At 53.5% G+C, this 11803-nt stretch overlaps 1 protein-coding gene across 1 annotated transcript; it reads left to right on the top strand.

Moving 5' to 3' along the window:
- Window positions 1–699: 699 nt before the first annotated feature.
- On the top strand, window positions 700–3477 carry SLAMF9 (SLAM family member 9; the record flags this gene model as incomplete). Its single annotated transcript, XM_079935144.1, is given in 10 exon segments — window positions 700–745; window positions 1202–1273; window positions 1276–1403; window positions 1407–1542; window positions 2594–2604; window positions 2608–2647; window positions 2650–2664; window positions 2667–2716; window positions 2722–2866; window positions 3272–3477. Coding segments are annotated over 10 exon segments (849 nt in total).
- Window positions 3478–11803: the final 8326 nt, after the last annotated feature.

The raw sequence follows: 11803 nt of genomic DNA, 5'->3' as shown, positions 1-11803 counted from the left end.
AAGTTTTCATACTCAGACTGAGACCTGATGTACCTTTTCAAAAAACCCAGCCCCTGAGGTTTGATAATTGTATAAATTGAAGTTTAAGAAGTATCTCCTTCATTCTCTTCTTCACTTAGCAGATCTTACTCATCCTTGAGGTCTCAGCTTAAATATCATTTCTCCATGGGGACCAGCATCCATAGAACATACAGAGATGTCCCAAAAGAAAGAGTCTGCCTGGGGAGATAAAGATGTTTTTATGGTCATATGATCACAGCAACATAGGAACTGCTAAGGGAGACCCGAGGCAGAGCATCCTGAAAGCCAAATGATAGGGCTGGATAGAAAGTGTTCAAAGAACTTGGGGAAAGTGCTATGTCTGGGAAGTCTGGGAGCACAGAGAGTAGGGATCTAGGAAGGCTTCATTTAGGAAGTGGGATTTCAGCTGAGTTTGAGGGACAGGAAACATGAGGCAGTGGGTAAACCATCTTGCCAATCAGGCTCAGAGAGAGAACTCTTCCCAAGGTGGACACGGAGGGGCTTAGTGAGATGGAGGAAGTTAGAGGGCTGCTGCATAGGGTGAGAGTCATTTCTCTCTCCTCAGGACTGTCAGTTGGTCACTCTGTCTCTCGCAGCATCCTGGCAGCTTGTCTTCTTCACAGCCTTCGGGGCTGACCAAGTCACACCTGGAGCACACCGGGACACAGGGCTGTGGACATGGGGGCCCTTCCATGGCTGCTCCTCCTCTTGCTGTTCGAGGAAGGTGAGACAGACTGCTAGCTCCAGGACAGGAGTATCTCTTTCCCCCTCTGTTCTCCTGCTGGGTCTTGGGCTAGCAAGTCACCACCTTTGGGACCAAATGCTTCAGCTCTTCTGGAGTAAAGAGGACTAGGGTGTGGCTTCAGTGCAGGACCAAGAGATGAGGAAACCTGGGGATATGGAAGGGGAAGCAGCCCCATATCCCTCCTGGGGATATGGAAGGACAGCGAATGGAGAAGAGAAAATTTGGAGGGTGGGGCACAGATGGAAGCCGAGCCCTGGTAGGTGCTCAAGTCAGGTGCAGCAAAAAGCTAGAGCCAGAAGAGGCAACTGGAGGGCAAGGTTGAGTGTGGGTCCTAGAAAATACTCAACTGAGATTGAGACCACAGCCCTGCTGCCAGTCTCAGCAGCCTAGAGACACCAGCTGTGTTGTTTCCATCTTTTCTTTCTTTATCTGCAGCCGAAGGGGACTCTGGAGATGGCGTGGATCCCGAGGAAATTGTTGCAGTCCTTCAGGAGTCCATCAGCCTCCCCCGGAAATACCATTGGATGAAGAGGTTGAGAACATCATCTGGTCCTCCCACATAAGCCTTGCCACTGTGATGCCAGGGGAAGAGGGACATCCGGCTACCATCATGGTGACCAACCCTCGCTATGAGGGCTGAGTGAGCTTCCTGGAGCCCACCTACTACCTGCACATCAGCAATCTGAGCTGGGAGAACTCGGGGCCTTACCAAGCTCAAGTCAACCTGAGGGCGTCCCAGATCTCCACCATGCAGCACTACAATCTTCGTGTGTACCGTGAGTTTACTGGGAACCATAAAGCTGCTTTTTCTGGCTCTCCTGAACTTCTCACACAAAGGATCAGGGGTCTTAGGACTCGGGGTTATGGCTTGAGGGTCTGGGATGGGAAGGCAGTCTGCCTCCAGTGTGTCTGACCCCAGTATCTGCACTGCAGGTAAAGTGACCTGGAGTAGCAAGACCCTGGACTGAGGCTGTTCCTGTGGATGTGCCCAACGCAGTGAGACGGGTCAGGGGTTTCGTTTACAGACGTCTAAGGAGCCTTTCTCTCCCAGTGAGATTCTGCATCCTGGGCATGAATGCCACCTCCATTCTTGAGCCTTTTGTCCTCCTGTGTGATTTGAGGGCTACTAATCAGGGTCTCCTCCCTACTTGACCCCAAATTTCCTCTTAGTGCCTGTGACATTGACTGATTTTCTTTTTCTTTTTTCATTAATTAATTAATCTATTTTTGGCTGCGTTGGGCCTTCATTGCTGCGTGTGGGCTTTCTCTAGTTGCAGCGAGTAGAGGCTTCTTTTGCTGCGGAGCTCGGGCTCTAGGTGTGTAGGCTTCAGTAGTTGTGACTCCCGGGCTTAGCTGCTCCGCGGCATGTGGGATCTTCCCGGACCAGGGATTGAACCTGTGTCCCCTGCATTGGCAGGTGGATTCTTAACCACTGCGGCACCAGGGAAGTCCATTGACTGATTTTCTACCTTGAATCTTGCAGAGGCACTGATTAAACTATAAATGCCCCTGGGAGGGGTGATAATATTTTCTAAGATCAAGGAGGCAGGACAGAGTCTGAAAGAAGGTGGGGTGCCAAGGTAAGAGAGAGAAGGCAAGTCATAAAGGGGAGGTAGAAGATGCCAAAGGCAGCTCTGTCTGCTTGGCCGCTGCCCTGGGGACTCTGGAACAATAGGTTTGATGGTGGCTAGGTGCTGTTAGTTTGGCTTGTTTGTTAAGTGAAGCAGGTCTCAGTGGGCAGCGTCCATACCCCAGTGTTGAAGAGCTTAGGAAAACAGACCCAACCCCTGATTACTTAGAGGGTCTTTGTGTTTCTCCTTCATCTAGGATGGCTGTCATAGCCTCACATGGCTGTGAACTTTGAGATCTCTGGGGAAGAAGGTACTGTAATATGTCCTTGACATGATCCACAGGGAGGCAGGCCTGGATGTGACCTACTGCTGGATATCCTGGAGGACGGCGCTGACACGGCCCATGAAGGCCCTGTCCTTAGCATGTCCTGGAGGCCCGGGGAAAAGTCTGTCTCCTACACATGCAGGGCAAACAACCCCATCAGCGACGTCAGTTCTCATCTCATCCCTGCTGGGCCCTTCTGTGCAGGTACCAGGGCCCCAGAGACAGCCCCTGAGCGACCACAGGGCCTCAAGTCTACCCGCTCCCTCCCTCCCTTCTCCCCAGGAGAGTACATGGAATCTAGACCTAACTACTCCCGTGGAGACTTGACCCCTGGATTGGGGAGGGGCCCCCCACTTTCCCTGTGCTCCTTCCTAGTCCTCCCAGCTTCCAAAGGTCCCTTCTAGTCTCTTACTCAGGTTGAGATTACTCCCCAGAGCCCAGCCCCTGAAATTCCGTGAACAGAATATACATTTCCTGGGATACTTGCCAAGGAACATCAACAGACTGTGAACTTGAGAGCCCCTGTGTGGAATTTGGGGTAGGTGTCTGCCCCCTAATCCAGACCTTCCCTCTGGTGAGCCCCTCTCTCTTTGCCTTCTTCTGTCCCAGATATTGGCTACCCTTTGGAGAAGTCTTCCACTTCCTTCTGTCTCCTGGCCAAGGCATTGCTCATGCTCTTGCTTTTTGTAATTCTTGCTGTGGGGCTCTGGCTCATCCGAGTCCAGACAAGATGCAAAATGCCAAGAATGAAGAAACTCAGGAGAAACAGAATGAGACTGAGAAAGAAGGGGAAGCCTGGCCCCAGCCTGGCCTGATGGCCCCCTGGGGACCCCTGCCCTGAGCATTGTTTCTTCCCAGCCCCAAGGGAGACCTTCCTCTCCTTCCCAGACTCATCTCTTCCCAGGGAGCCAAAGGGTGGGTGTCCCAAGGGCCATGCTCCCTGAGGGAAGATTGTCTGGCAATAAAGTCAAATTAGGTGACCTCACTCGGGAGGAGCTGTTTGGTCCTTCCCTGGGTGACTCTGGCAGAACCTGCTTTCCTGCATTTCTTCCATTCCAGTTACCCTCTTCCAACCCCACGTGCTTCCCTCACCTGCCTTTGGGAAGGAAAGTGAGTCTAAAAGACCCGCTCACAATGAAGTGTTGGTATGTTATTATTCACGCCTAACCCATTCCCCACCAACACACATAACATTTACACTTCAATAAGAAAAGTGGGAGATTCCTTTTAACCTAATAGAAGCTGTGACTCCCGAAAGGGAGATTTCAGGCAATGAGAACGCTACGTAAGAGCGGTGTTATTCCTGCCAATCTTTCTGCTCTCACACCCTCCTTCTGCCCTGCCCTTAGCTACTCCCACCCACCCCACCCCACCCCAGTCTAGCGGCTGTCCGGCACGGGCGCTCTGAAGCACCCCAGTGCAGTCCTACTCTGGGTCTGACCTTTCTACTCTGACCTTTCGGTCATCTCCCTGGTGCCAGCTTCTCTGGGGCTCTGGTACCTGACCCACAGAGATGGCAGCTCAGCCGGATTAATAGCAGAGGTCTGCCCTTGACCTCTGTTTGTGGTTGGTGTTACTGTCCTGTCTGTCCCTTCTCCATAGACTTCCAGGCCTCACACCTTCTCCCTGGACTCTTGTCCTGGGTTAATGCCCACCCCCTACACATACATTACCTGTGCCCCCCACAGAAGCCTTTAAGTTTATATGTTCTTTCTCTTTCCCAAGCCCAGGGATCAGTCCGAATTCCTCACCCTCTGATTAAGTCTTGGTCATTCTCCCCACATCAGATCTTGTAGATGTTACTTAATGTGGCTGCTGCGGCAGGGTGGGGAGGGGGGTGAATTGGAGAGGGAATGGAAAGCCACTCAACTCACAGGACATGCCTAGGGAGTGAGTGACCTGGAGGAGGGTGGTGTGCAGGATACGGTAGGGAGCTCATTGGGTGAGATCTCAGGAGATATGGGCTGTGCTCTGCCACTGGTCTCTGGCTTGGGACACTTTGCCCAGCAGATGTCCATGGGGGCACCGTCCCTTTCCACCAGGAACACGCGCTTTGAAGGAGAAGCAGGCGCAGGTGCAGCTGACTGGCGCTCTTACAGAGACAGGGCTAAGTGAACGCCTTGGGCCCCACAGGGGCGGGAGGGGCCGGTAACCCCGGGGGATTTTAGAAGAGGGTCTGAGGGGTAGAGACAGAGCCATGTAGCAGAAGCCATGCCGGACATCTCTCTGCATCTGGCTCTCCCCTCTCAGTGAGGAGAAGGATGCTGACCTCCAAAGTGTTTCCCAGGAAAAGGAACACTGAGGCTGTGAAGGGGCAGTGGGACGCACTGGGGAACCACGGGGACCAAGGATGGCTTTAGGGAAAACAGGACACATGGACCAGGCACTGGGACACTCCAGGAGGGGGGCTCCACTGGGACACTCCAGCCAGGGGAATGGTGGAAACCAAGAGTCAGGGTCTCCAGGGCTGGAAAGGAAGCAGGGCCAGGAGGTAAGCAGGGGCTTCCTGTCTAGGTTTCTGGGCAGCAGACGGAACCCTGTAGGGCTTGGGAAGGACGTGATGAGGTTGGGAAACCTGTCCCCAAAGAGCTCCTAAGAATAGCAACCGATCCACTCTACTCCCTGAAGGCCTGAGTCCTTGTCCTGCTGGAAGGCAGTCTCTGGCCTGAGGCTGGTTCTCTGTGCCGCCCTTTGGGCTGAGGAGGCCCACCTCCAAAAAGGCACGAAGTTCTAGGACCAAGCCTGCAGCACCCAACTCCTCTCATTCCTTTAATACCTTTCTGGAGACTGAGTGGAAAAGGCCAACAGCCCTCTTGCACACACAGGGGCAGGTCTTTTCTTATCTATTTCAGAGTCTGGCCCAGGAAGTCAATAAGGGAATGAATGTCACTGTATGGCTGGCCCAGGGCCCTCCCTGGAATTTGGCAAAATACCTTCTCACACCCAGTCTCTGAACAGAGAAAGGCTGAGGTCCTCAACCAGTCCAGAGCACCTGGAAGAGGAAGGCTCAGACCCTCAAGAAGGTGGAATATAAGCTCAGAGAGACCCAGGCCCCTTCCTCTGCAGGAAGCCAGGATAATAATCACCTGACAGCACTTTGCCTTTTGCAAAGTTTGCTGTTTGGAAATAGGTGAAAAGCAAACTGAGGGGAGGAGGATAATATTTGAGCATTGAGTGCCAGGCATTGGGCTAGCCGTGGAGAGGCGGAAAAGACACTGTCTGCCCTCAAGGAACTCTTTGTGGGGTGTGTAAGATATAATTACAACGAGCTGTGACAAGGGCTATGGGTGAAGTTGAGGGCGTGGTGGGAGGAGTCGTTGATGGTGTCCTGGAGGGAAGAGGTAAACAGAATTTTGACCTGTGATTAGCAGTGAGTTCAGGGAAGGGAGAGAAGGACATTCTAGCTAGACAGACGATAAGTGGGAAGCCACTGATAAGTGAACAAGCACCATGAATTCTAGGGACTATGAGGCCACATGTGCTGCCCTGTGATGAAGGGGTAAGTGATAAATGAGTCTGGAGAGGTAGGCAGGGCCCCTCTGATAGGCTAAGGGCTGGGGAGGAATTCAAGGATGAACAAGACCAACTCCACACATTCATGGAGCTAGAGTCTCGTTGGGTCAGCAGATAGGCACGCCAACAGTCGATGAGGAACGATACCTCTTTTCTGATCAGGTGACAGGACCAGTGCCCATAGCATGTGGTCAGCAAAGTCCCTGTAATTGACAACATTGTCTGGTCTTCTTGTCAACAAGTTGAAAATACGTGGGCTGGCTGAAGCTTTGGTAGAACGATGCTAGGCAGAATCCTAGCAGATTGAATACATTATACCAGAGCGTGATGATTACAGATCCAGGATAACCTAGAGGAAAATCTTTAGTTTTGAGCCTCAGGGACTAACTTTACGGACTTTAACTCCTGGCATGGTGAGGGAACAAGTTAGGGTTAGGTTCCTTTTCTTACCAAAAAGCCAACAAGATGCATCTGAATCAGAGCAAAATGACAGTAATAATAAAACACAAAATAAACTTCCAGAAAAAAAAAACGACCATATTATAAACTTTAAAAAATGGAAAATCATTTTAAATCCCAATTTTACAAAAAGTTATTTTAATGTCCAAAAGAGTTTAACTTATCTTCAAGAAAACACTGGAGACAGCAGAAATGAAACCTTTGAACCAGAGATGGAGCTGATTCTAACATGGGGAAGGGAGATCTTTCCCACTAGTTGGTGAGGGGCCAAGATGTAAAAGAGGTTGCGCTCTTCGACCATATTCCCTAGGCATTCTGCCTGGCCTTGCTTTCATGCTGTGTCCACTGACATGTTTTCATTAGAGTCTCAGCACTGTTAGGTCTATCTGTTACATTGTAACATTGGAAGCAGCCACTTTGGGAAAATTTGCTGGAGGGATTGTGGGAGAGATCAGGCCACTGCTCCTGCCTCCTCCCTCACTTCCCATCCCCCTATTTTCATCTCAGGCTGTGGCAAAAAGCACCCAGATGTTTACACCTGGAAGAACTTTCCAGCAGTCAAAGTCCCCGAAGATGGGGTTTCCCTGGTGGCGCAGTGGTTAAAAATCCACCTGCCAATGCAGGGGACACGGGTTCGAGCCCTGGTCTGGGAAGATTCCCACATGCTGCGAAGCAACTAAGCCCGTGTGCCACAAATACTGAGCCCGTGAGCCACAATTACTGAGCCTGCGAGCCACAACTACTGAAGCCTGCGTGCCTAGAGCCCGTGCTCCGCAACAAGAGAAGACACCACAATGAGAAGCCCGCGCACCGCACCGAAGAGTAGCCCCAGCTCGCCGCAACTAGAGAAAGCCTGTGCAGCAACGAAGACCCAGTGCAGCCAAAAAAAAAAAGTCCCTGAAGATGGAATGAGTCACTATAAGGGGTGGTGAACTTCCTGGCCCAGAATGTATGGGGCTGGATGACCACCTGGAAGGGAGGATGTGGCAGGGATACTGGTCTTGAGGTAGGAGATAGATGGGCACTTGGGCTGGACAGCTGGTGTTTGTCGTGTGGAGTAAAACCAAAGCTTTGTTCTCACCCAGACACTCCAAGGACAAAGTTAGTGGCGGAAGCTGAGCTCTGCTTAAGTAAAGAGATAAGGGTCCCACTCCTGAGGTCAAGGGAAACCTCCCTGTCTGCACATGCGCAGGAAGTCTCCTTGGGGGTCAAAAATGGAGGGGACACCACCCCATAATAAGTGTGGATCCCACACAGGCCTCTGTGGTGGGATCCATCTTAGCAAAAAGTTGTGCACGCATGTTGGGGAGGGTCCTAGGACTGGTCAGGTGTGCAAAAAGAAATGAGATAATAGGCCAAAGGTAAACAAAGACACAGAAGGACTGTCCTGTATAAGTGATTTAAATCACCTCTTCACTGCTCTCCTCCTCATTAGAGAGGATGCCCATACCCTTTCTCTCCAGGTGTATATTTCTACCTTGCTTCAGTCTTAAATAAACTGTTTTTCTGTGTGCTCTCCCACTTGTGCTGTGTCTCTAATAATAAACTTTGTACCGGGCTTCCCTGGTGGCGCAGTTGTTGAGAGTCCGCCTGCCGATGCAGGGGACACGGGTTCGTGTCCCAGTCCGGGAAGCATCCCACATGCCGCGGAGCGTCTGGGCCCGTGAGCCATGGCCGCTGAGCCTGCGCGTCCGGAGCCTGTGCTCCGCAACGGGAAAGGCCACAACAGTGAGAGGCCCGCGGACCGCAAAAAAACCCCAAAAAACTTTGTACCTGTTTTTACAGTTTTTGCCTCCTTGAAACATTCTTACTTTCAATGGAGGTAAGAGCCAGGGAACTTTGTCTCTAGCCCCTAGCCCCTGGTGGTCTGGCGGTTAGGATTCCTGGTTTTCATCCAGGCTTCTCAGGGTCAATTTCTGGGCAGAGAACTAAGATATCTCTTCAGGACCGCTCACCGATGTCCCTCCGAGTTCGGTGTGAGCCGTGGTTAGACCTAACCTGTTGGATCCCTCCTGGTGTTGAGGCCATGACTGGGAATGGTGCACTTGGAGTGGCAGGACTTCAGCCCGGGGGGAGATCAGAGTGCTGCTTTTAGGGAAGGCTTCCAGGGCAGCACCCGGACAGACTTAAGACTGCTTAAGCCTGGTGGGGAAGGTGTCATGACCCTGCATCCCCAAGGTGAGGAGGCACCAAGGTGAGGAGGTAGAAAGCTCTATGGGGCACACATGCAAGATGTATTTTTGCCTGCTGTTGAAGTTTCCAGGGGGGTGGGTGTGATGGAGCCCCAGCTGGGTCTGATTCCAGTTCTGCCCTGTGCTAGACAGGAAGTCTTGGGCAGGTGACTGCACCTCGTGGAGCCTCAGTTTTCTTATTAGTCAAACGGAGCCATACCTACTTCTGAGGGTTTCTGTACAGGTTACGTAAGAGTCATGAAGCATGTAGTCCAGGATCTGGCGCCCTGTAGGGGTTCAGTAAATGATCACTTATTTCATTCCTCCTCTCTCAGTCTCCCGTGCCAGGATGTCTCTCCCCTCTGGGCCCGTTTCTCTGGATGGCTGGTGCTGGTAGCTAACTTGGCAAACCTCAGGCTGGGAGCGCCGCCTTCCCCTCTGCACACTGTGGGCGGCGCCTGGGCAAGATTTGGGAGCTCGCCAGTGCAGACAGGTATTTCCAGTCCAGCCAGAGAAGAAATGTGTGGAGGTGGGAATGGGGATGGGAGAGGAGATCAGAGGAGCCGGGTGGGTCCCCTGGGAGGAGGGCGGGGAGTCCTGCTCCCCGCTTGGTGCTCCTGCCCCCAGGCTCAGATTTCAACCCTAGCTGCCACTTCTGCGGTTAAGCCCGTTAGGGGAGGGGAGAGGGTCCAAGGTGGCTTACACAGGAAGGGAGGTGTGCAAGGAGCCGGCTGAGGGCCGGCTCCTGCGACCCCGGGAGCCCGGGACCTGACCGGCGTAGCCCCTCAAGCTTGCGGCGGGAAGCGGCCAACCGGCCTTTCCACCCTTCGTTGTATCGAGCTCCACCAGGGGGCGACCCGGGCCCACGTGCCACCCAGTCCTGCTCTCTCGAAACTACAACTCCCAGGCCGCTCGGGGGTCGCGCCCGCCTTGCCTCGCCTTCTGCTCGCTCCAATTGGCCGCCGCGGGAGGGGGATTGGCGGTCTCCAGGGCGACGGGCGGCGCTCTGGGCATCCGAGGCTGGGAGGCGGGTCCGCCCCCTATTGTGTAGCTGGACGAGTGGAGCGGAGCGGTGCGGAGCAGGTGAGGGCGGGAGCGCCCTGGGGGCAATGGAACGGGGTGCCGGCGGGGGGATGGAGAACAGTGCGGGAGTTATGAGGGACAGGAAAAAGCGGGGGAGTTGTGGAGAGAAGTGGAATTCTTTGGGGAGCAGAACTAGGGGAGTTCTGGGGAGCGAAGTGGAATTCTGGGTGGGTGGATGGGTGGGTGCTCCTGGAGAAGTGGAGGAGGTCTGGAGGTAATGACTGTGCCGGGGGTGGGGGATGGGGTTGGTGGGTTCCAAAAGCAGGGAGAAGTTCCAGGGGTCCGGAGAAGGCGAGGGAGAAGGAAATTGGGGGCGGGGTACCAGAAGTGTACTGTGGGCTGAGGCGAGCGAATTCGAGGGAGGGAAATTCCAGGGAAGAGAGGATAGAAGTGGGTGAGTGGCGATTCGGGAGGAGACAGGGAGTGCCTTGAAGCGGAGATAACCTGGTGCAATTGGAGATCAGGTGCGAAAAATAGGAATTTGGGGTGTGGGAATTGTGAGAAGTGGGGATAACTGGGATGGGGGAATGAGAGAGTACTGGGTGGGGAGATTATTAGGTGAGGACGTAGTGGCCGACAGAAGAGTTGGAAGGATCTTAGGAAACACAGAGGAGTTCTGGGCAAACCTGGATGCTGAGGTTTTCAGAAAACTGAGCCAGGAGGGAACTGGGGGTTCCTATGCATTTGGAAAAAGATATGTCCATGAGGTGGCTGGGGACAGTGGGAAGCAAGGGCGATGGGTGCTTGCTGGTGAGTTATCAGGAGTTAGACGTGCAGGGCCATTCAGTCCAGGCAGGGGTGTTTTATAGCCCATTCCGAACTGTGAGGCCAAGAGTGGGGTGGAGGCCCGCAGAGCAGAGTCCACTTGGATCTTCCAGGCCCAAGGCAGCACCCCCCACCACCATCACCACCACCACCCCAGCCTGCTGTGACTTCCTTAGATGCTCAGGGGCTGGGGCTATCAAGAGTTCCTCCCCTCCATGCTCCAGGGCTCACTTTGTACACCCTAGGGACTGGTTGACTTTTTAGCTTCTCATGGACCATGCCCCTGGGGTTAGTGAAGGGGGAACCTAGCAAACCTTAGGCCCCGAAGATACTGGAGGGAGAGTAAGTGGGAGGAATTGGGTTAAGGCACTTGGGTCATGGTGTCTGGCAGAGGGAGGGCTGCCTGACAGCATCAAGAAGAGGAAGTGGCGTCAGCCGCCAGCCCCAGGACCTGCCCAGACCTGGAGGATGCTGCCTGGGCCCCCATACCAGCAGATGGGAGGCAATCGTCCTCTCCCAAGTGTCTGACTCATTCATGGCTAAAGCAGTATTGGGAGGCTGATGGAGAAAGAGGTACAGGGCCTCCAGCTTGCAGGGTTCACAGAGGCTGGAGAAATGAGGCAAGGATTTGTGCTCTGGGGGCCACTTTCCCTGGGTTTTCATCCAGGCTTTGCCCTTAACTGGCTCTGTGCGCCTGAGCAAGGCTCTGAGATACCCAAGGTCCTTATTTGTCACCGTGGGGTGGAGGCGAAAATACTGGTTCTACCTTGCTATCTGCTACCTTGTTATCAGCATCAGGACTAAGGAAAGAACAGGGAGAAGAGGCTGGGCTATGGGGCTCTTCATCTCCCATGCTTTCCTGAGAAGTCCTTTCCCAAGTGTGTAGGAACCCAATTTCCCTCCTGGCCCAGCTTTCCGAGAGCCTTGGTAACCTGCGTATCCCCGGAATCCCTCTGCTTTTTCTAAGATCTTTCCAGCTCCTCTGCTCCCCACATGTCCTCATCTGTCTGGTCTCCCCACCCGGCACTCCCTCACCCCAGCCCTTCCCCCACGCATCTGCTCTCCTCTCTCCTTCTGCCTTTGCTCACCTCCAGCTTCTCTCTAACTCGGGGTTTCTTCTGGTTTCCAACATTGGCCCACTCTGCACGTT

The sequence above is a fragment of the Stenella coeruleoalba genome, assembly GCF_951394435.1.
Source record: "Stenella coeruleoalba genome assembly, chromosome: 1".
In the NCBI taxonomy this organism is placed as follows: Eukaryota; Metazoa; Chordata; class Mammalia; order Artiodactyla; family Delphinidae; genus Stenella; species Stenella coeruleoalba.
The sequence above is the reverse complement of the archived record's forward strand: the minus strand, read 5'-3'. Positions and strand labels throughout refer to the sequence as shown.